This window comes from Heptranchias perlo, chromosome 1 (genome assembly GCF_035084215.1).
Source record: "Heptranchias perlo isolate sHepPer1 chromosome 1, sHepPer1.hap1, whole genome shotgun sequence".
In the NCBI taxonomy this organism is placed as follows: Eukaryota; Metazoa; Chordata; class Chondrichthyes; order Hexanchiformes; family Hexanchidae; genus Heptranchias; species Heptranchias perlo.
Genome location: NC_090325.1, coordinates 147,471,267 through 147,494,562, shown reverse-complemented (window position 1 = coordinate 147,494,562; position 23,296 = coordinate 147,471,267). Strand labels below are relative to the sequence as shown.

The 23,296-nt window shown below is 43.8% G+C and overlaps 1 protein-coding gene across 1 annotated transcript in view; it reads right to left on the bottom strand.

Annotated features, from left to right (window-relative positions):
• The window catches only part of frem3 (Fras1 related extracellular matrix 3), a 197,075-nt gene extending 174,056 nt beyond the window's left edge, over nt 1-23,019 (bottom strand). Inside the window, exons 1-2 of the mRNA XM_067982755.1 lie at nt 17,973-23,019; nt 11,601-11,690 (exon numbers count right to left, since the gene is read on the bottom strand). Of these exons, the coding sequence (XP_067838856.1) occupies nt 11,601-11,690; nt 17,973-23,019 (5,137 nt within the window). The remainder of the gene's footprint in view (nt 1-11,600; nt 11,691-17,972) is intronic.
• Between the last annotated feature and the right edge of the window lie 277 nt (nt 23,020-23,296).

The window sequence follows — 23,296 nt, the reverse complement described above, 5'->3', positions numbered from 1 at the left end:
AAGAGGAAGCACTGAGGGTAGCAAGGGCACAAAATGTACTCTGGGTGGGGGACCTCAATGTCCATCACCAAGAGTGGCTCGGTAGCACCACTACTGACCGAGCTGGCCGAGTCCTGAAGGAAATAGCTGCCAGACTGGGCCTGCGGCAGGTGGTGAGCGAACCAACACGAGGGAAAAATCTACTTGACCTCGTCCTCACCAATCTACCTGTCGCAAATGCATCTGACCATGACAGTATTGGTAGGAGTGACCACCGCATTTAGCACGGTGGTCACTCGTGGAGGCGAAGTCCCATCTTCGCACTGAGGACACCATCCAACGTGTTGTGTGGCACTACCACCGTGCTAAATGGGATAGATTCAGAACAGATCTGGCAGCTCAAAACTGGGCATCCATGAGGCACTGTGGGCCATCAGCAGCAGCAGAATTGTATTCCAGCACAATCGTTTTTTTTATTCGTTCACGGGATGTGGGCGTCGCTGGCGAGGCCAGCATTTATTGCCCATCCCTAATTGCCCTTGAGAAGGTGGTGGTGAGCCGCCTTCTTGAACCGCTGCAGTCCGTGTGGTGACGGTTCTCCCACAGTGCTGTTAGGAAGGCAGTTCCAGGATTTTGACCCAGCGACAATGAAGGAACGGCGATATATTTCCAAGTCGGGATGGTGTGTGACTTGGAGGGGAACGTGCAGGTGGTGTTGTTCCCATGTACCTGCTGCTCTTGTCCTTCTAGGTGGTAGAGGTCGCGGGTTTGGGAGGTGCTGTCGAAGAAGCCTTGGCGAGTTGCTGCAGTGCATTCTGTGGATGGTGCACACTGCAGCCACAGTGCGCCGGTGGTGAAGGGAGTGAATGTTTAGGGTGGTGGATGGGGTGCCAATCAAGCGGGCTGCTTTATCTTGGATGGTGTCGAGCTTCTTGAGTGTTGTTGGAGCTGCACTCATCCAGGCAAGTGGACAGTATTCCATCACACTCCTGACTTGTGCCTTGTAGATGGTGGAAAGGCTTTGGGGAGTCAGGAGGTGAGTCACTAGCCGCAGAATACCCAGCCTCTGACCTGCTCTCATAACCACAGTATTTATATGGCTGGTCCAGTTAAGTTTCTGGTCAATGGTGACCCCCAGGATGTTGATGGTGGGGGATTCGGCGATGGTAATGCCGTTGAATGTCAAGGGGAGGTGGTTAGACTCTCCCTTGTTGGAGATGGTCATTGCCTGGCACTTGTCTGGCGCGAATGTTACTTGCCACTTATCAGCCCAAGCCTGGATGTTGTCCAGGTCTTGCTGCATGCGGGCTCGGACTGCTTCATTATTTGAGGGGTTGCGAATGGAACTGAACACTGTGCAGTCATCAGCGAACATCCCCATTTCTGACCTTATGATGGAGGGAAGGTCATTGATGAAGCAGCTGAAGATGGTTGTGCCTCGGACACTGCCCTGAGGAACTCCTGCAGCAATGTCCTGGGGCTGAGATGATTGGCCTCCAACAACCACTACCATCTTCCTTTGTGCTAGGTATGACTCCAGCCACTGGAGAGTTTTCCCCCTGATTCCCATTGACTTCAATTTTACTAGGGCTCCTTGGTGCCACACTCGGTCAAATGCTGCCTTGATGTCAAGGGCAGTCACTCTCACCTCACCTCTGGAATTCAGCTCTTTTGTCCATGTTTGGACCAAGGCTGTAATGAGGTCTGGAGCCGAGTGGTCCTGGCGGAACCCAAACTGAGCATCGGTGAGCAGGTTATTGGTGAGTAAGTGCCGCTTGATAGCACTGTCGACGACACCTTCCATCACTTTGCTGATGATTGAGAGTAGACTGATGGGGCGGTAATTGGCCGGATTGGATTTGTCCTGCTTTTGTGGACAGGACATACCTGGGCAATTTTCCACATTGTCGGGTAAATGCCAGTGTTGTAGCTGTACTGGAACAGCTTGGCTAGAGGCCCGGCATATTCCTCACTCTACCATTACCAACAAACCAGGGGATCAACCCTGGTTCAATGAGGAGTGTAGAAGAGCATGCCAGGAGCAGCACCAGGCGTACCTAAAAATGAGGTGCCAACCTGGTGAAGCTACAACTCAGGACTACATGCATGCTAAACAGCGGAAGCAACATGCTATAGACAGAGCTAAGCGATTCCACAACGGATCAGACCAAAGCTCTGCAGTCCTGCCACATCCAGTCGTGAATGGTGGTGGATAATTAAACAACTAACGGGAGGAGGAGGCTCTGCAAACATCCCCATCCTCAATGATGGCAGATTCCAGCACATGAGTGCAAAAGACAAGGCTGAAGCGTTTGCAACCATCTTCAGCCAGAAGTGCCAAGTGGATGATCCATCTCAGCCTCCTCCCGATATCCCCACCATCACAGAAGCCAGTCTTCAGCCAATTCGATTCATTCCACGTGATATCAAGAAACAGCTGAGTGCACTGGATACAGCAAAGGCTATGGGCCCCAACATCATCCCGGCTGTAGTGCTGAAGACTTATGCTCCAGAACTAGCTGCGCCTCCAGCCAAACTGTTCCAGTACAGCTGCAACACTGGCATCTACCCGACAATGTGCAAAATTGCCCAGGTATGTCCTGTCCACAAAAAGCAGGACAAATCCAATCCGGCCAATTACCGCCACATCAGTCTACTCTCAATCATCAGCAAAGTGATGGAAGGTGTCGTCGACAGTGCTATCATGCGGCACTTACTCACCAATAACCTGCTCACCGATGCTCAGTTTGGGTTCCGTCAGGACCACTCGGCTCCAGACCTCATTACAGCATTGGTCGAAACATGGATAAAAGAGCTGAATTCCAGAGGTGAGGTGAGAGTGACTGCCCTTGACATCAAGGCAGCATTTGACGAGTGTGGCACCAAGGAGCCCTCGTAAAATTGAAGTCAATGGGAATCAGAGGGAAAACTCTCCAGTGGCTGGAGTCATACCTAGCACAAAGGGAGATGGTAGTGATTGTTGGAGGCCAATCATCTCAGCCCCAGGGTATTGCTGCAGGAGTTCCTCAGGGCAATGTCCTAGGCCCAACCATCTTCAGCTGCTTCATCAATGACCTTCCCTCCATCATAAGGTTAGAAATGGGGATGTTCGCTGATGATTGCACAGTGTTCAGTTCCATTCGCAACCCCTGAAATAATGAAGCAGTCCGAGCCCGCATGCAGCAAGACCTGGACAACATCCAGGCTTGGGCTCATAAGTGGCAAGTAACATTCGCGCCAGATAAGTGCCAGGCAATGACCATCTCCAACAAGAGAGAGTCTAACCACCTCCCTTTGACATTCAACGGCATTACCATCGCCAAATCCCCCACCATCAACATCCTGGGGGTCACCATTGACCAGAAACTTAACTGGACCAGCAATATAAATACTATAGCTACAAGAGCAGGTCAGAGGCTGGGTATTCTGCGGCGAGTGACTCACTTCCTGACTCCCCAAACCCTTTCCACCATCTACAAGGCACAAGTCAGGAGTGTGATGGAATACTCTCCACTTGCTTGGATGAGTGCAGCTCCAACAACACTCAAGAAGCTCTACACCATCCAGGACAAAGCAGCCCGCTTGATTGGCACCCTATCCACCACCCTAAACATTCTCTCCCTTCACCACAGGCGCACTGTGGCTGCAGTGTGTACCATCCACAGGATGCACTGCAGCAACTCGCCAAGGCTTCTTCGACAGCACCTCCCAAACCTGCGACCTCTACCATCTAGAAGGACAAGAGCAGCAGGCACATGGGAACAACACCACCTGCACGTTCCCCTCCAAGTCACACACCATCCCGACTTGGAAATATATCGCCGATCCTTTATCGTCGCTGGGTTAAAATCCTGGAACTCCCTTCCTAACAGCTCTGTGGGAGAACCGTCACCACACGGACTGCAGCGGTTCAAGAAGGCGGCTCACCACCACCTTCTCAAGGGCAATTAGGGATGGGCAATAAATGCCGGCCTCGCCAGCGATGCCTAAATCCCATGAACGAATTAAAAAAAACTGGTCAGGTGGGCAGAAAAGTAGCAAATGGAATTCAATCCGGAGAAGTGTGAGATAGTGCATTTCGGAAAGGCAAACAAGACATGGGAATACACAATAAATGGGAGGATACTGAGAGGTGTAGAGGAACAGACAGACCTTTGAGTGCATTTCCACAGATCTCTGAAGGTAGCAGGAAAGGTAGATAAGGTGGTTAAAAAGGCATACGGGATACTTTCCTTTATTAGCCGAAGCATAGAATATAAGATCAGGGATGTTATGCCAGAACTGTATAAAACACTAGTTAGGCCACAGCTAGAGGACTGCATACATCTGGTCACCACATTACAGGAAAGATGTGCTTGCACTAGAGAAGGTACAGAGGAGATTTACGAGGATGTTGCCAGGGCTAGAGAATTTTAGCTCTGAGGAAAGATTGGATAGGCTAGTGTTGTTTTCATTGGAACAGAGGAGGCTAAGGGGCAATTTAATTGAGGTGTATAAAATTATGAGGGGCCTAGATAGAGTGGATAGGAAGGACCTATTTCCCTTAGCATAGGCATCAGTGGCCAGGGGGCACAGATTTAAAGTAATTGGTAGAAGGATTAGAGGGGAGCTGAGGAGATATATTTTCACCCAAAGGGTCGTTGGGGTCTGGAAAGCCTCAGCTCATTTAAAAAGTACTTGGATGTGCACTTGAATTGCCATAACCTACAGGGCTACAGACCAAGCGCTGGAAAGTGGAATTAAGCTGGATAGCTATTTTTCGGCCGGCACTGACACGATGGGTAGAATGGCCTCCTTCTGTGCCGTAACTTTCTATGATTCTATGAAAAGTATTATATCCAATGAAGGATAAAACTGTAATATAGCCAAATGTATAACATGTGAAGTGTGCCTTCTGAATTTAAAATATCCTTATCTCCCAGCTCATCGGAGGTAATAATTTGTTCCCCAGGAATGTGTTCACTCATTTATCACAATCTCGAAGCCAACCCAATTTATATGGCATCACAAAGAAAATAACTCAAGTTTCATCTTCTTAATTTGGCAAAATCTGTGGACGGTAAAGGCAGTGGTATGAACTTGCTGGGAACTAGACTGGGAGTATTGAAACTCATTTTATTTTAGAGATTAAACAAATGTTGTAGAGTGTGTGAAAAGGTTGGGGGGGGTGTGTAGGGAGAAAAAGATGGTAAGAAAGGGAAAGAAAAAATTTGATTTCAACCAATTTGTGTGATCGAGATTCAAAATCCAGATCTCAGAGCTACACATATGTTCTAAACTATCGAGTAATGTCCCCTTAATGCACTGGGATTCCTTGTTCTCTACCCAATTCCCAAAAATTCATTCCCTCAGCTTTCCAGAATCTGAAGCCATGCAACAAATTGAGTGTGTTGCACAAGTAAGAATTGTTTAAAAATAGAATAAACTGTATGAGGCCAAAATTGCTCTGCCCTTCTGGCACACTCCTGCAGCAACTCTGAGTCCCGGCCTACACTGAGAGTTCCCAAAGGACCTTGTAAGGGGCTGAACCTCCGTCCACCCCTTACAAGGCCAGTGACACCAAGAGGATGGACAGGAGTTTCCTTAGCCTTGGCTTGTCAGGGGCCTCTTGTAAGACTCAAGTACAAGCAGTGAGATGAAGCATGCCAGAAGGGAACAAGTGGGCCACTAGGAATGTCTAGGCCAAATTAGGATGAGAATTTTTAAAAATTTCTATTTGCTTCCTTACACAGGAAGCTGAGGAACCTGGGCACCCCCTTCTGATGGGGGCCAGGTGTCAGAGTTTCTGGAAAAAGTGGCAAACGGGCACCGGAAATGTGTGTAAATTGGTGTGGATCCCTGCTGAACCCATGTAAATTAACTGACCTGCCGGTGAGCCTGTGAAATCTGGTGGGGTCAGTGTTGGAGGGCACTGGCGGGTGCAATCCTGACATAACTGCCGGGATCACAGCCTGTGGATTGTCGGGGCCCATTTCTTCACTACTTAGCAAAATATCATAGAAATCTCACTGTCGCCACATCTCAACTCAAGCTGATGGTGGTTTCTCCTTAGATTAGTTTTATTATTCTATTAGTTTCACAAAGTTCCAACAAATTGAGAATTTACATACAAGACCCAAAAATGCTAAATTTTAATCGACCTTTCGAAGTCAATGGGCAAAAATCTAGCCATTTTTAGTATGAATTCTGATTTTTTTTCCCTCATTTATTTCTGTGGCACAAAGTTCCTGTTAAAGGCAGGATGTAAACACAGATTTTCTTTCCTTTGCCTGCAGTGTAGATCTACAGTGCTCTAAGATCTAAAATTGGCATTACTCTCTTATCTGCTTTGTATTAATTTTGTAACTTTGTTTAATAAAGTTTCCATTTTTTTTTCCAGTTTGCCACAGTGTCTTGTCCTGTGTTTTATGGAATGCTCTTCAGAACATTTTATCACTTTGGATATTAATAATGGAAATGTGAATTATCAATTAGAACAAGCTTCTTGTTTTCAAACAAAGGGTTGCAGAAATCTGGCATTCTCTGATCCAAAAGGCTGTGGATGCTGAGACAACTGGAGCTTTCAAGACAGAGATCAATAGATTTTTTTTTACGTAAGGGTATTAAGGGATATGGAACTAAGGCGGGTAAATGCAGTTGAGGTACAGATCAGCCATGATCTTATTGAATGGCGGAGCAGGCTCGAGAGGCTGAATGGCCTACTCTTGTTCCTATGTTCCTAATCCTACTTGCTCTTAATGGGAATCAATCGCACATACTTGACACTCTGCTGATGCTGTGGACTAAAGACCAACTATTGCTGACTTATCAGAATCTGGCACTACACTCTGACTTTTAATTTAATGGATATTCTTTAACTGGCATTTTCCTTCTGTCCTTATTCGTGGTTCAGGCGCTAACAGCACAAAATATATACTATAAGGAAAAAGTGGTACATATAGGCAAAGAAAATAAGCATTTCTGAAATCTGGAGTCCAGCCATGTCCCTCAGGTCTCCAGGGAAACCAATACAAAATTTGTCAGTTGGTGAGGGTTTTCATTTCCTCGCAGGGAGGAAGTTACATTCATGCTGAGATCAAACTGAAATCAAACACCTTAAAGTAAGCAAATAAATTTGTAGTTATCTAGGGTTTCTGTGGGCAGATTTCAATGCATCCTATTGATAGAACTGGGTTTGTCCATTAAAACGAGTAGTTTAGGTAGATTTCCTGTCATGTATAGTACATTAGCTTAATACATTTACTGGTTAGTGGTGAAGTTGGATGGGGGGAGCTACCATCAGTAGAAGTCAATAGTTCAGTCTTGCACATGTGTGATGAATTTCAACGTGTTGTCTACTGTAGGCTATTATTTTAGCTTCAATAATAAGTAAGATAAAAATCTTAGAACAATGTTGTAAAAGTCTGCATTATAGCAGACATATGGGTTAATTAAAATTAATGACTGAAAAATCAGGAATGCCGTGAATCGGATATGCTGACCTCTACACCTAATTCTCTGACCTACTCTCCTTTCCAGCAAGACTCCACGTTGAGAGTATAGTTTCACAAAATTTACCCAGTGAGAGTAGATACAACAAACTGCGCTCCTGGCATGGAACTCCAAACGGCAGCAGCACATATTGGGAATACTGGAACAGAGATCAGTAGACATCAGAAGATGTTCCATCTGTAGAAAATTCATAAAATCTACCCTGAGGTGTTCACTGTCACACAAACTTACCACAGTGGCTAAAATTGGCAGTGTGGCCATAGAAATTTTGAAGCATACTGTACCAGGAGCTGAGTCTGCCTTAAGTCTCCCCACTAAGGTGCTATGGCCACTTTAAAGGGTAGAAATTACTGTCAGTGATATTAGCGAACGAGTGCTTAACGCATGCTTCTAACATTCCATTGTCCATTACTCAACAAAGATGTTAATCCATTAAAATAAACAGGTGAAAGTCTCCGTTGAAACAGCAGAACCAAAGAATGTCACAAGAATACATTAATATCGCCAACAACAGTTACTATCCAAAAGAATCCAATTCATATGGAAGTTACGTTTGTTAGGTTGCTAAACAGCTTACTGCCACTGCTCTATTTTACAATGCAATTCGTTCTCTGTTGTAAAGGTCTTATAGTAGAAGGAATTAGCCCCCAATAATCCAACAACTTTACCGTCCTAAAAACTGCCGAGAGCTGTTCTGCTTCCTTATAATTATTCTAATCGGCAAGTTCCTGTCAAATGGGCTGAAAGCATTTCCTAAATGATGGTGTTCTATTTGGTTGCTGTAGACTTGCTTCAGGTGTCAGTGGAGGAATGATAAACTATTTAGATAACCAAATAGTAGAGTAGAACTATTACTAAACATATTGGGCACTAAATTGCGCCGTGTAGCGCCCGTTGTTTTGCGCTGCACAGCCTCTCCAACATCCAAGATAGCATCTTGGCTGCGCAAGTACGTTTCCAGCGTGACGTGAGCTGGACACTATCTTGGTATAGGAGTTAGCGCTGGCGCAAATACCAAACACTAGAAGCATGTAAAGTAAGGAGAAAGTGGATACAATCAGTATGCAACGCTGATTTAAAGTGATAGACACCATTTTGGGACTTAACGCTCAACTCAACGCACAGTCTTAACCCCGACCATCTGAACGTGTCTTAGAGTGCCTGGAGGACCCCCTCACCAGCGCTATTTAAAGGGACCATGCAGGATTTACAGGTTAGTGGCTAGATTATTGCTTCTGGCTGTCAAGACATTTGTAACTGTTTTTGGAGGTCTCCTAGACTTCAGTACTAGGACGCAGGGATATAGCCTAACATTTTGAGCCAGGATATGCAGGAGTGAAGTTAGGAAATGCTTCTACATGCAAAGGGTGGGAGAAGATCGGAACGCTCACCTCCAAACAGCAGTTGATGCTAGCTCAATTGTGAATGTTAAATCTGAGATTGATAGATTTCTGTGAACCAAAGGTATTAAGGGATATGGGGCTAAGACGGGTGTATGGAGTTAGGACACAGGTCCACTATGGTCTCATTGAATAGCGGAACAGGCTCGAGGGGCTAAATGCCACTGCCACTTGCTGCCTCCTGATATGCACCACCTTCTGCAAGAAAGCAGGACATATGTCTGGGTGATGTGCCTGTCATGGTTGAATAGCTGCCAGTGTGCATGGCCTGTGAGTTGTGGGTGGGCGGCTTGCAACAGTGGTAATGTGTTAGGGTAAGAGGAAGCATCTGATTGGAAGAGTTGAGTACTTATGGAAAGAGTTTGTTGGTATGTGGGTGATGGGGGTGTAACACATGGAGCACTGGATGCGGCTAGTGGTGTAGTTGGTAGAAGATGCCACTTGACAGTTGATCTCACTCACCTTGACTACCTCATGTCAAAGCATTGAACTTCTTCCTGCACTGCATCCATGCTCATGATGCTATTCACCTGGCATTGACTTCGTCCTCTGCCTCCCACTGCCTTTTGGGTATATGTCTGGAGGGCATCTTGCCCCCCCCCCCCTCTTGCTGATATAAGATGTCTCTCCTTCTGTTCACCTCTTGCACCAAGGTCTCTAATGCATCAGCAGAGAACCTTGGTGCATGCACTCTCGCAGGCCTGGTACAAACTCAGATTGGCAGATTGGTGAGGTCTGGCATGCAGATTGGAGGATGTGGGATTTAGTAGTGCGCAACCTTTATTCAATGTTTTAACATAACTTGTCAATTTGTAAACATAGGGACGGGAGCAGCATCTGTATTTTACATGTGCAATGTCTGATCTCCGTTCAGACTCCGTGCAGACAGTAGACTGTTACTTTCAGCAAATAACAGGTACCAGCTAGCTTTAAGAGATTTTTAAGCCTGCCTTTAAGAGATTGGAGCTCCCCCTGCTGGTCGAAAATGCAAATTGCATTGAATCCTTGTTCAATGCTGATTTGGAATGCTGCTTGAAGGCAAGTCCTCAGGCCTGACGATATATTACATATTACATATTACTGCCCCCACCCAATAATAGGCCATGTCCAATTTCCCCCCCCCCTTTATCTTTGCATCCAGCATTGCTTTTGCCAGTAATGAAATCCTAGAACAAAAGCTCAAATAACGTGACTAAAATTGAAAGTGCACTAATAAAAATAAACACTGCTTGAAATTCTATGCTGAATTATGAATGGTCGAAACACCACACAGTGACTGCTAATGTCAGACTTTAAGCCAGAGCAGCATCTTCAGTCAGACAGTTAGTAATTGATCACCCTGAGTTTCACCATATTGAGTTCTGCCTTTTTTCTTTCAATGTCTCCAGCCAATTTTCGAACTGCCTTATCAAACTACATTGGTTTGCATACATCAAATAAGGACTTGAAATTATGTAGCCTTATCACATCTCTCAGAAACACCCCAAAACACTGCATGCAACGAATAACTTTGAAGTGCAGTCACCACATTTATATGGCAAATGCAGCAGCCATTTTAAGCATCCCACAAATAGAAATGAGATGAATAACCAGTTAATCTATTTTTGATGGTATTGGTTGAGGGAAGAATATTGGGCAGCATACTGTGAGAAGTCGTCTTCAAATAGTGGCTTCTAAGCAGGTGGACAGGGCCACAGTTTAACATTTCATCTGAAGGACAACCCCTCTGACAATGCAGCATTCCCTCAGTACAGCACTGAAATATCAGCCTAGATATTGTGCTCAAGCCCTGGAGTGGAGCTTGAACACACAACCTTCTGACTCAGAGGCAAGAGTAAAAACAACTGGGCCAAGCTGACATTTACTAGTCCCCCTTCTTTCGAAGCATTTGACCTATAAAGGAAAGATTTCATTGTAACAAAATCATAATCCCATTTATAAAGAATGCAAAGCAATTGGTGACCACCAGCTATGACGGTGATGCTGGACTTGCCCGGGGTGGAGCAGAGCAGCAATTCCTTCTTTTTAATTTGCCCTTTTTTTCTTTTTTATCTTTGCTGTTTATTTCTTGCTTATATTTAGAGGATTAATTATAAGGGGAAATTCAGGTTATAGTTGGAATTTATTAAGAGTGTTTGTGATGCTGACGTTCTATCTGCTGATCTGGTTATCAACCTTTGTTTATACAATTGAATGATTTTTCTTGTTATTTGTGGTTCAATCTAAACAATAAATGAAAATCTAATTTTTGAATAATAAATATGTTTATGATTCTGTTACATTTGGTGCAAAGTTGAAATCTGCCCCCACAATTAGCAATGTCACACCATATCTTCATAATCTATAATACCTCTCTGATCTGGATTATCGATTTCTCCTCTTTTTCCATAATAATCAGAATAAAATCAACAGCAAAAGAGAGTTAGGGACAACTGTAACACTCCCTCTTTTGCCTGGATTGCATTATCTAACAGAGAGTGGAACTCTACATTATTGTGAGTATTGATATTTTTTTTAATTGGGCTGTGAAGTCATACAATGGCACCAGTATTCACAATAGTTCGTAAACAGTTTCACATGCAGTTACATGTGATAGGAGACACTACAGTATATATAATAATTAAGAAAGTAGCTTTCTCAATTCATTAGCAGCATTTCCTGAATTAAAACTGATAGAAAAGTAAGATTAGTGTTATTTTTTTACAGGACATATTACAAACAAAGTCCTACCAGCATCTTCAATGGAGAAGTAGAAGATGTCGCTTGTTGCATTGTCACCTTCACGCAGAACATAGGAGATCTTCATGTCATCGAGATCAGCTGTTAAAATGGAATTTGCAGACAATGAATAATTGATATGGCATGTTACCTAATAAATGTCTTTAATGGCATTCTAAACACATCAAATTCCTGTTTACATGTTACATGTTTCACCAGTTCAGCTCTATTCTTGCACATGCAGCTCAACTATATGAATTACAGCCAGGTGAACAAAACACTACGGTTCTGCTTAGGAAGTTAATAAGCAACCACCATTGGCTGTTTACTATCGGTTTAAAATCATTGCCTGGGGTGCATGGTGCATGTTATTGCCCTTTGCCTAACTATGGTGAATAGCAATACCATTCAACAATGGAGACTGAACCAACTCAATTAGGATATCTGTTTCTGTACCCTGTCAGCAGTTCCCTCACATTCTCATGGCATTTAGATCAGTAGTGCAGCTGTCAGCTGGAATTCCAACATAATTCGGAGAACATTTTAACAGCAACATTTTACTAACTTATTGATAGTAAACTTATAATGTAAGTTTAACTGAGATTTATGTAATTTTTTTAAGTGGAGTTTTACTTTGTAGGCAATGTGGCCCATAGGGCACTAGAACTCTAGTGTGCAGTGTCATGGAGCGGGAAGATGTGAGTTTGAACCTATGGCTCTCCCCAAGGTGAGTTCCCCATCTTAGCTAGATCATGCAAGGAGCAACTAAGTGCAGACCAGGGACTCCCTCACAGGAAAGGAGAGAAGAAAGGAGGATGAATCATCTGTGCTCCATTTGCACACCCCTTAAAAAAGTTTAAACACAACTGTCCCAAGAGCACATCACTTGCCCATCCTGTCAGTCACAGTAATAGTGTGTGACATGGGGAAAGCTGGGAAAAGAAAAGGAAAATGAAAAGTAATTCGCTCAAAGTCAACTTTTTGCCAAGTATTCTGCCCATACCATTCTACAATCTACTTTTGTAACATACATTTTATTTAATCACCAATTAAAGGATGTTATTCTTTTTCCTTCAATCTATGCATTCTTGCCAGGATACCATATTGTGACTGTACTCTAAAGCCTTTCAAAGAATCCTGGTTCAAACTAGTAAGAATGATCTACTTTATTTTTGATACACTATATCTACAGCGTGTAAGCAAACCCAATAATGTTGTCCTGCTGCAAATGCACCTTAAGATGTGGAATGGGTGTTGACCTCAGACTCTGAAAGAGTTGAAAAATGAACAATGTTATAAGTTGTATTTCTGCATTACACAGACACTTAGGGTTGAATTTCTGTGGGGATTTTCCAGCTTGATCTCTGTAACTTCAGCAGAAGAGCCATGGAAACCCTGGAAAATGGTTTAAACTGTGCTGTTTTTCTGGAGTTTCTCTGACTCTCCCACTAGGGTTATGGTGGATGAGCAGGAGAACCCCCGTGGAAATTCACCCCTGTTGGTCAGGCCATTAAGCACCAGCTTATGTCTGTTGATGGATTATTGGAATTTAACACATTGTTTGAAAATATCTTTTATTAGTGCTTTTCAGTAGCTGTGCAACAACAACAATTCGCACTTATACAGTGCCTTTAATGTAGTAAAACACCCCAAGGCACTTTAAGAGGTATAATATAAAAAAGGGTACCGAACCAAAGGAGATATTAGGAGGACTGAACAAAAGCTTGGTCAAAGAGCTGGGTTTTAAGGAGAGTCTTAAAGGAGGGCAGAGAGGTAGCGAGGCAGAGGAATTTTGGGAAGGAATTCGAGAGCATAGGGCCTCGACGGCTGACGGCACGGCCACCGATGGTGGGGAGTAAGAAAGAGGGATGCACAAGAGGCCAGAGTAAGAGAAACAGTGAGTTTGGGGGTGGGGGGAGAGGCAGGCTGTTGGAGGGCTGCAGGAGGTTACACAGATAAAAAGGGCCGAAGCTATGAATGGATTTAAACATGAGGAAGAGATTTTAAATTTGAGGTGTTCGGGAACTGAGAGCCAATGTAGGTCAGCGAAGACAGGGGAATGAGTGAGTGGGAGTTGATTCAGGATAGGATACTAGCAGCAGAGTTTTGGAGGAGCTCAAGTTTAAGGAGTGTGGAGGATGAGAGGCCGTCAGGAGAACATTGGAATAGTTAAGTCTGAGGGTGACAAAAGCATTGATGAAGGTTTCAGCAGGAGATGAGCTGAGGCAGGGGCAGAGCCTGTGACATAACGGAAGTGATCTTTGTGATGGAGAGGATTTGGGGTCTGAAGCTCAGCTCGGGATACCGAGTGTTTTTTTCCGAGTGGCTGTGGAAAGGGATAGAATCACTGACAAGGGCACAGAGTTTGTGATGGAGGCCAAAGACAATGGCTTTGGCTTTCCTAATATCTAGCTGGAGGATACTGTGGATTACCCAAGGCTGGATGTCAGTCAACCAGTCTGACAACACAGAGACAATAGAACGGTCCAATGTATAAACCCTACTCATTGGCATTTACCCCTGGCAGGGCCTTCCCTTTTGGGGGGGGGGGGGGGAGGTAGTAAAAAGGTATAGTGTTTTCAGCTTACGTGTGAGAGCTGACCCCATGTCTGCACAAAGGAAAAAACATAGGGCTATAGTGGGGGTCTCGAAGGCCACTCATTTTGTATTATTTGTTCCTACAGAGCAACATTAAAGAATTACTTACATTGATGGCTGTGAAATCAAGCTTGGATGATTTTTTTAATGGATTTTTCATCTATACTTCTTTAAAAGGAAGCTAAATATTTCTTCTGTGAACATATCCATGATAAGCTAATTAAACATTTAGGTAGGGTATATCTGGCTATGCTCATATAAATTTAACTTTGTGACATTTCTAATAATCAAGCTATATCATTCTCACTGAGATAGTTCAAAACAAAAACTTAATAGAGCTCTAGTAAAGTTATCACTGAAATCCCAAAGCCTCCATGATCAGGTCTGTCAAAGATAAAGTCTCCCTCAGGCACCTGAAAGCTTTCCCGAGGCCTTTGTGGAATACCGCTCAGGGTTAATAACAGCCATTCATCTTATTAACAAAAGCCTAGATGACAGGAACACTAGATATAAACTTTCAGTGGACCACAATTATAGGAAAAACCAAAGACATAATGGATCAATGGAATGGCAAGAATTCCCAGTCGAGAGAAGGCTTGAACTTTTTTCTACATATGTTTAACGCTAAAGGACAATGGAAGATTTAGTCAGGGAACTGTAAATTGTAATAGTTTTGAATTTTGTTTTTATATATATTTAAATTTAGTTCGCTCAAATTAATACTGAAAGAGGTATACTTAAAAGATCTCGTTAAAAATTTTAAAAAGCAAGGAAACAATAGGTCTTTTGTAGGTAAAACAGTCTGAATATTGATTTTTAAAAATCTGTTTTAATAACATATTTAGTTGTTTCAATACTAACAGTTTTTAAAGATAATACCTCAGATTTCTTCCTAATTACATCTGCTTTGAAAAAATCTGCATTAAAAACCATTTGTCGCTCAAAATGTAAATGATCATTTTTCATCAATAATTTTTGTATGTAAAGCAGCCAAATTGGAAGATTACAACCTTTTGTCTCTATTACATTATTCAGTAAATTTTACCAAATATAATCACTCTTTGAGTGAAGTTGTCCTTAATATTTGTTTTAAATTTACTTTTTACTAATTTAAATTTATGTCCTCTGGTGCTACTCTCCTGGGTTACTATAAAGTAATATTCTAGGCTTACCTTATTTATCTACATCATTTATTATGATGTACCTCAATAAGGTGCTTCCTTAACCACTTTCTTTCTAGGCTACAGCTTGAGATTTTTTTTCAATTTACCTTACAGCTCATCCTTTACATTGGGACCTGGCCTTGTTGCTTTTCTCTGCATCTCCTCTAATGGATATATGTGCTTCTTGTGGTTTGGTGGCCAGAGTTGAATACCCGTATTCCAAATGCATTGTATCGAGAACCGTGAATTCCTCCAGATAGCCTCTGGTGCATCCCCACTCTCTTTCCCCACCATTGGTGGCCATTCCTTCATCCATCTGAGTCTTAAGTTCTGGAATTCCCTCCCTAAATGGCTCCACCTCTCCTTTTTCCACTCCTTTAAGATGGTCCTTAAAACCCAACTCTTTGACCAAGCTTTTAGTCACCCATCCTAATATCTCCTTCTTTGGCTCTGCGCTAATGTTTGTCTGATTACGCTCCTGTGAAGCACCTTGGGACATTTTCCTACGTTAAAGATGCTGTATAAATGTAAGGTGTTGTTTTGTCACATTGTCTATCTGTTGAAGGTGATGGACCTAAAATCACTCCCAGATTTCTTTCTAAATGTCCTTCTACCAATTCAGTTTCATTCATCCTCTACTTGAGATATACATATACTCCCTGCCTTGCTATTCCTCCCAAAGTGTATTATCTCACACTTCTCCACATTAAATTGCATCTGTCACCTGCCTGTCCATTCCACTAAACTGTATAATTTTCTGTTGAAGTACTTTACAGTCCTGTTCACTGATTGCCAAATACCACCCCCCCACACCCCCCCCCCACCAACACAGACACTTTTTTGTGTTGTCAGCAAAAAATTAATATTGCACACTTATTCACAAGTTTCAATCATAAGGTCCCCAACATCATATAAGAACCAAAAAAATCAGTACAAACCAGGGATCAAACCTGGAATTTACTTCATATGCATGACCTGCTGTCACACCACGCAATGTATTTACCCACTGAACCACTGAGGAAGTGTGGGACTGCCTCTTTAATTAGTAAAGATTAGCATTTAAGGTGCTCATTTCACACCATTTCAGTCAAAGGTTCAAGATTCAACAATTCAGACTGTCAATTGGGATCCTTCTCAAAATATCAATAAAGAATCACTAAAGGTGGAGTCTTAAAGGGAAGAGGTGGTAGCTGTTAATTATACTTATAAGAGTTGTGAAGAAACTGTATCCAAATGTGTGGTCTGCTGTACTGATTGATAACTTTCTTTTCTATGTCTCAAGGAACTGCCTGTAATTATATGGTTCAAAAATTACTGAAATATTTTATATATCAAAAAGTATGAGTCAAGTGTAAAATAGTATATTGTTCTTTGTAAAATAAAAAAAAATCTTTGTAGTTGCTAATTAAAATTCTTTTTCAGTCCAATGTAGTGGAAAACATCTAATAATCATATTTCTTTATGACAATGCTATGGGCTAAATATATTAATCTCGTTAGACTCATCAACTGCCCTGAAGATTATGTGTGACAGGATGAACAAAAATCATGCTTTTGTCTTTTCATGCTTTAATTCTTGGCACAACATTCACAAATCATGACATCAAAGATTGTATAATTAAACTCGGTTCACTGTCATCCATTCTTTTGGTTGCTCTAGGATGCTTTTGTTTAAAAGCTCTAAAGAATAATTTTCAAAATAGGATTGGCAATTGTTCGGTTAATTAATGTTCATCATGCACTGGAGTAATGTCTCAAAGACTTGCATGACTGTTTAAGCATGGTTAACAAATGTTTGTTATAGTGGATTGTCTCTATTGATAGTTGTACTGAACTGCGCTATGATCCCTTATTCACACCACACACCAATTCATTCATGCTTTTATGTGAATAGTGGTTTGGAAGGAAAAACTCTACCTCGGAACCACGTTGGCTTAATCACTTCTAACTTCAAAATTTCCTTAAAATAAAAATAGCTTTCATAAACCAAATCCCGTCTTCAGACTGACGATGTTGTGCGAATTATTCCAAAGCTCGTTACTTTTTAACTTTGTTAATTTGTATTGAACTTCTTCGATGAGGCTAATAACTTTTGACCAAGCCTCACTGATCAGAACTAGTATGGCAATCTCTGATCAACACTTCCAGCAAAAACAACCATGTAAGGATAAATAAAACACAGAAACACTTTACTACACAAATGAAAATGCTCAAATGCATACCATGACATATTTGATGCCCTCTTGGTGCAAGCTATGCTCAATTACCAGAGAGGAAATATCATGTTGCTGCAGCACCAGTCACTCTAGAGGAACAAATGATAGAGGTGCAGATATACAGGCGAGAAATGCAGCAAAACAGACATTATAGTAAGATAGCAGGTGTGAAAGAAAAAGCAGGCAGATCACAAGACATCATTGTTCTCAAGACAGAAGCTACTTGTTCAAGCTGCTCTCTTCTCTAACATATTTGATGATATTATGAAAGTTAAATCAGAGATTAAATTAAGTTTATGTGCAATTAATTGTTATCCTTTGGAACAGAGATTAAATAAATAGGGCAAAGTCGTTTGAGAAAACCTTTCACTGCGTAAAACATGACCGGAAAAAATCTCACTGACTAACCTTGACTGAATGTAGTGACACTGTCATTGCCCAGGTCAGTGTTAATAATGTAGCCATGCTCTGGTCCCTCTGTGACCCTGAACTTCAGGAGTTTGTGTGGGCTATCACGGTCTTCAGCCTTCAGTGCCTTGCTGGTGATCAAAAACCCAAGATGGCCAGTATGCACAATTCGAAGGGTTGGAGCCCCTTTGTTGACAACAATTTGAGGAACACCATTGTCAACTGCTGATATTTGGATCTGCATCATCTGAGGCCTGCGGGTTTCAAACACAGTATCTGGGAAAACATAGTATTCAGTGTGTGTGCCATCGGTTACAGTGAAAGAGAAACTGTCTTCATTTGTCTCTGTGCCATCATGTTTGTAGCTAATGAGATTTTCATTGAGGTCCTGCTTGGTGAAGCTGGTGATCGGTTGGCTTCTGTTAAATAATAACTGACCATGAACAGGAACCTGGGTAACAGTGAAACGCAGAAAATAGTCAGGAGTGTCACGGTCTTCAACAGTGAGTTCAAATGGAGTGATCAGCTTAATTTCCCCTTCACTCACTACCAGATCATGGACTGTGAGTACTGGTTTCTTATTGTCTACATCTGTTATCGAAACACGAAAGGTTCGAAATACAGGATTGTAGCCATCGGTAACCTCAAACTCAAAACTGTCCATTTTAACTTCATCGTCTGATGTGTGGATGTAATAGATTTTGTTTCCGGCCAATTGTAACTGAGTGAAGGAGGTGATTGGGACACCAGGATTATCGGTCTTTTCTAGATGACCACGACTTGGGGCACGAGTGATACTAAATCTTAGGTTTTCATCAGGGCTGTTAATGTCACTGGTGCTCAGTAAATCAGTGGTCAGTGTAACCTTACCACCTTCCTTTAGTGTAACTCCTTTGTTAATTACTTCTGGGAACAACATATCAATGCTGCCAATGCTAATGTAGAAATAACGATCAATCAGTGGGTTGATGCCATCGGTTACGTCAAACTTGATGAGATCACGTACACCTTCCTGGCCAGTGTGCACGTATTGAATCAATCCTTTATCAATTTCATCCTGGGTAAAATTCATGCCAACAGTGATATTCTGAACCACATCACCATCTTTCATCAGATGCTGCAATAAACCTTGACTTTGGCTATAACGAATTATATAAGTCAATGTTTTGTCATCTGAATCTAAGTCAGTTGCTTTTAGGACTCTGTTCGTTATTATCTTTGATTCACCTATTTCAACTTCTAGGCCATCATTGATGGTCATCCGTGGTGTTTCATCATCAACAAGAATGATCATGATGAGAACCGTCTTATCTACAGTATGTCTGCCATCTGTGAGTCTGATGTCAAAGCTGTCTTCTTTGGTCTCAGAATCATCATGTTCATAGACAATATTGGAACCAACTGAAATCTCCTCTAGAGTAAAATTTTTGACTGGAACAGTACCATGTGCTAACTGTTGCACAATCTGGCCATGCTTTGGTGGTTTTGTTATGATAAAGTAAAGCTCATCAGCAGGGATATCTGCATCAGCTGCATTCAAAATTGGTGTGTCAACAACAAGACTCATCCCTTCCATCACAACAAACTCACGGATGAAAATCTCAGGTTTTTCATCGTTAGTTGGAATGATGACTATTGGGAAGAAGTGACGTTGTGAGAAGTTAATGCCATCCGAACAGTGGAAAGTGAACCTGTCCTCAACTTTTTCAACCTCCTTGTGAATGCTTTGCACATAGTAGATATGCCCATCATGGACATCTTTAATTGTAAATGCACTAATTGCTGTGCCAGTCCTCGACTTCTCAGACCCAGGAGCTGGAGAAATGTTTTCAACATAACCAGAAGTAGACTGCACAATTATTGTGCACAGGATATCATCATCTGGAGTATCTATGTCTTCAGCATTGAAGTTTGCCAGTGTAATGACATTCTTCTCCCCCTCCACAACTGTATATTGCTCACCAACACTGACTTCAGGTGCCACACTGTCAACAGGCAAGACAGTGACTTGAACTCTGACACCTTGTACTTTATTTCCACCAACAACCCATTCATTTGACATGTCAGATATGGTCAAGTTGAAGGAATCCCGTTTTCTCTGTGTTCCAATTTCACCACTGGTGTGAGCATACACCACCGCTCCACTGATGATATCCTCCTGGGTAAACCTCTCGGCTGGTAGCCCATTTACTAATATCTCACCAAGTTTGGGCGGGTCTTCCACGATGAACGTCAGCATTAGATCATCAGTATCTTCATCAGTACCCTGGATGACATTGGTGGTAATTTCAGTAGCTCCGTTTTCAAGAACATCTATGTGTGATCCAAGTTGTCCTTCAGGAAGCATAATAGTTGGTATTTCGTCATCTACAGGTCGCACTGTAATTCTGATAGTTACCGGGACTTCATGGACCCCGTCTCCAACGTCTATTTTTAGCGAATCTCTTGTTGACTCATCGCCGCTATGCCGATACACAACCCGTCCATTTGCAATATCATCCAAGATAAACGCTTCACCAACTGAGATAGTAACTCCTACATACTGTAAATAGCCGTGCTTTGGAGCCTCTGTCAAGGTGAAAGTTATTTTGTCTTCATCGGTATCCTGGTCGGTCGCATCCAGCTCTGCGTTAGTTAATACAAAGTCACCCCGTTCAGGTACAGTGAAGCCGGTGTTAGTAATTTGAGGAGGTTTATTATCCACTGGCTGTAAAAAGATCGTGAAGATGCCTTCTACAGCATTCCCTGCCGTGTCTTCTACCGAGTAGGTCAACTGGACCACTCTTGGCGTGATCCCAAGCTCCTGGTCTGGAGGACTGTAGGCAACCTTGTGGTGGTTCACTTGAGCCTGGGTGAATTCCGTGATGACTGCGTCGGGGTTTTCCGTCAAAACGATCTGTCCTGTCTTTACCGGATTATTTTCGTCCACGTCTGTTGGAGGTTTGAGGACGGTGTACCTCAGGTCTCTGTCATCTGAATCCAGATCTGTATAACGCAGGAACTTCTTACGGAAATGCGTGAGCTCGTACTCCTTCACAACCATCTGCAGAATGGTCCCCGGGTACAGTTCGGGAGGAATATCATCCACCGGCTGCACCTTGATGGTGAATGTGTGCTCTCCCGACTGGTTTGGGGGGTCGTTGTCGTCCTGAACACGGAAGACAAAACTGTCCATCACGGTGGTGGTGCTGTGAGGTCCAACGTGGCGGTAATAGAGCTTTCCATCCAGGATGTCTTGCTGGTACCACTCAGTCACCACCTTCTCGTAGACCTCCTCGCTTTCTATGTACTTCCAGCCAGCTGGTTCCTCGGGCACCTCTGCCTGTCTCAGGAGCAGTGCGCCGATATTGGAATAAGGAGGCTCAACCGTGAACCCGATGGTGGAATCTTCCGAATCGATGTCGGTGGCGCTCAGGATGAAGGGTGAGATCTGCAGGATTTCATTCTTGAACAGGACCAGTCCGGTGTTGGCGTTAATGATGGGAGGCTCGTCATCGGTTGGCGCTATGGTGATGGGGAACAAGAACTCCACCCGGTGTTTGCCATCGCTCATACGGAAGATGATATTGTCGCTGTAGGTGTCAGTCCCATCGTGCTGATAAACCACCACCCCGGCGTCCAAATCGGCCGGAGTGAAGAATTTCCTCCGAGCCCCCAGCACAGTCAGCTCGCCGTGTCTCAGACCATCGATCACAGTTATTTGTACATCTTCTAGATCATCTTCGTCGCTGATCTCTAAGTTCTGAGCACTGGATAGTGGTCGGGACTGACCTTCAAAGAGCAGCTGGCCGGTATTTTTGGTGGCGACTGGTGCCAGAGTGTTCATCGGTTTCACCACTATCATGAAGGCGAACGTATCCGAGGTAGCTCCTTCCCTGTCGACAACCTCGAACTCTATCTGGAAGATCCTCTCTACGTCCGAGTCTACCGGGGGAGGCTTGTAAGCGATTTTCAGATCTCGTATGTCCCTCTGATAGAAGGATGTTATCGGCAGGTTCTGGTCGTCGGTACTGATGATGTAGCCTTGTTGGTAGCCAAGGGGCGAAGTGATGTTAAAAATCAATTCATCAGGATCCGACTCCACGTCTTCAGCAGCCAACATGTCATTGGTGATGGCGGTCATTACAAATTGATCGACCTCCATCATCATCATGGCCACAAAACTGGGCTTGGGTGGGGTATTTTCCGTTCCTTCCCTAATCCTCACCATTACCTGGAAATACTCTTGCTTGACTGGGTTCCCTTCTCTATCCACCAACTCTACCAACATGGGAATGTAATCCCTGTTGGGCGAATTCGTGGTGGCCGTGTGCTTGTAGCGAATGCCTGAAGTCACGAAGGCGTCGCAGTCTATCATCTGCCCGTTGGATGTGAAGTTTAAAAGTTTGCCATACCTGGGTAGCCCGCCGGTGCCGAGTAAAGTGGTGATCTTGCAGGTTTCTGAACTGCTGTCGAAGGTGTATTCCAACACCTTCTTGTCGATGGGGTTGCTCGCGCCGTTCAACTTATCGACTACCAGAGGCATGTTTCGGGTAAGGATCTGCAGCTGTTGGAAGACCACCTCCACCTCCAGCATGAAGGGGACGATGATAGTGTCGGTCTGGGTGTCATACCTAAGCTGGAGCCTCACCCTGTCTCTGTTGGGGCTCCTGGAACCGAAGTGGGTGTACTTGACGTCTTCCGGCCCGAAGTCACAGGAGAATTTCTTGGGGGACAACATGCCAGGTCTCTGAGACAGGGGGTCGTTCTCCAGCACCGTGACGAAGCAGCTGTCCTCCGGCTGCACTTGGATCACCAGGTCGTTGATAGGGTCGATGTGGACAGATCTGCCGAAGGGGACTCTCACTCCGTTGTTGGCTAGCAGGACCGAGTCCGGGGTCGGTCCGGGTCTCGGCCCGTAAAGCAGAGAGGGGTCGAACTCCCCTTGAGCACTCACGGCCATCAAAAAACACAGGGAAACAACACAAAACGCCAGATGACCGGGGCTCAGTCTGCAGCTGGACGCACCTGGCGGCCGGGCGGTTGCGGGTTGCCGAGAACCGGCCATTGCTTTAGGCTGGAGTTGTGCTGTCCCCAGAAATGTGACGAGTGTGTGGAGGAGAGCGCGGTCGAGGGTGACTTCGCAGCTGTCAGACGCACATGGACACACTGAGCTCCTGCTCGCACCGCCTGCTCCAGGTAATGCTCCGTGCCGGCTGTCCCAGCCCACAGAACCGCCCCTCGGTCAGCTCTCACCCCGCCTTCAGAACGGCCTCCGCCCCGCAGACAGCACAATCCCCGCCCCCGGACAGCAAACCCCCCGCCCTCCTCACACACACACATAC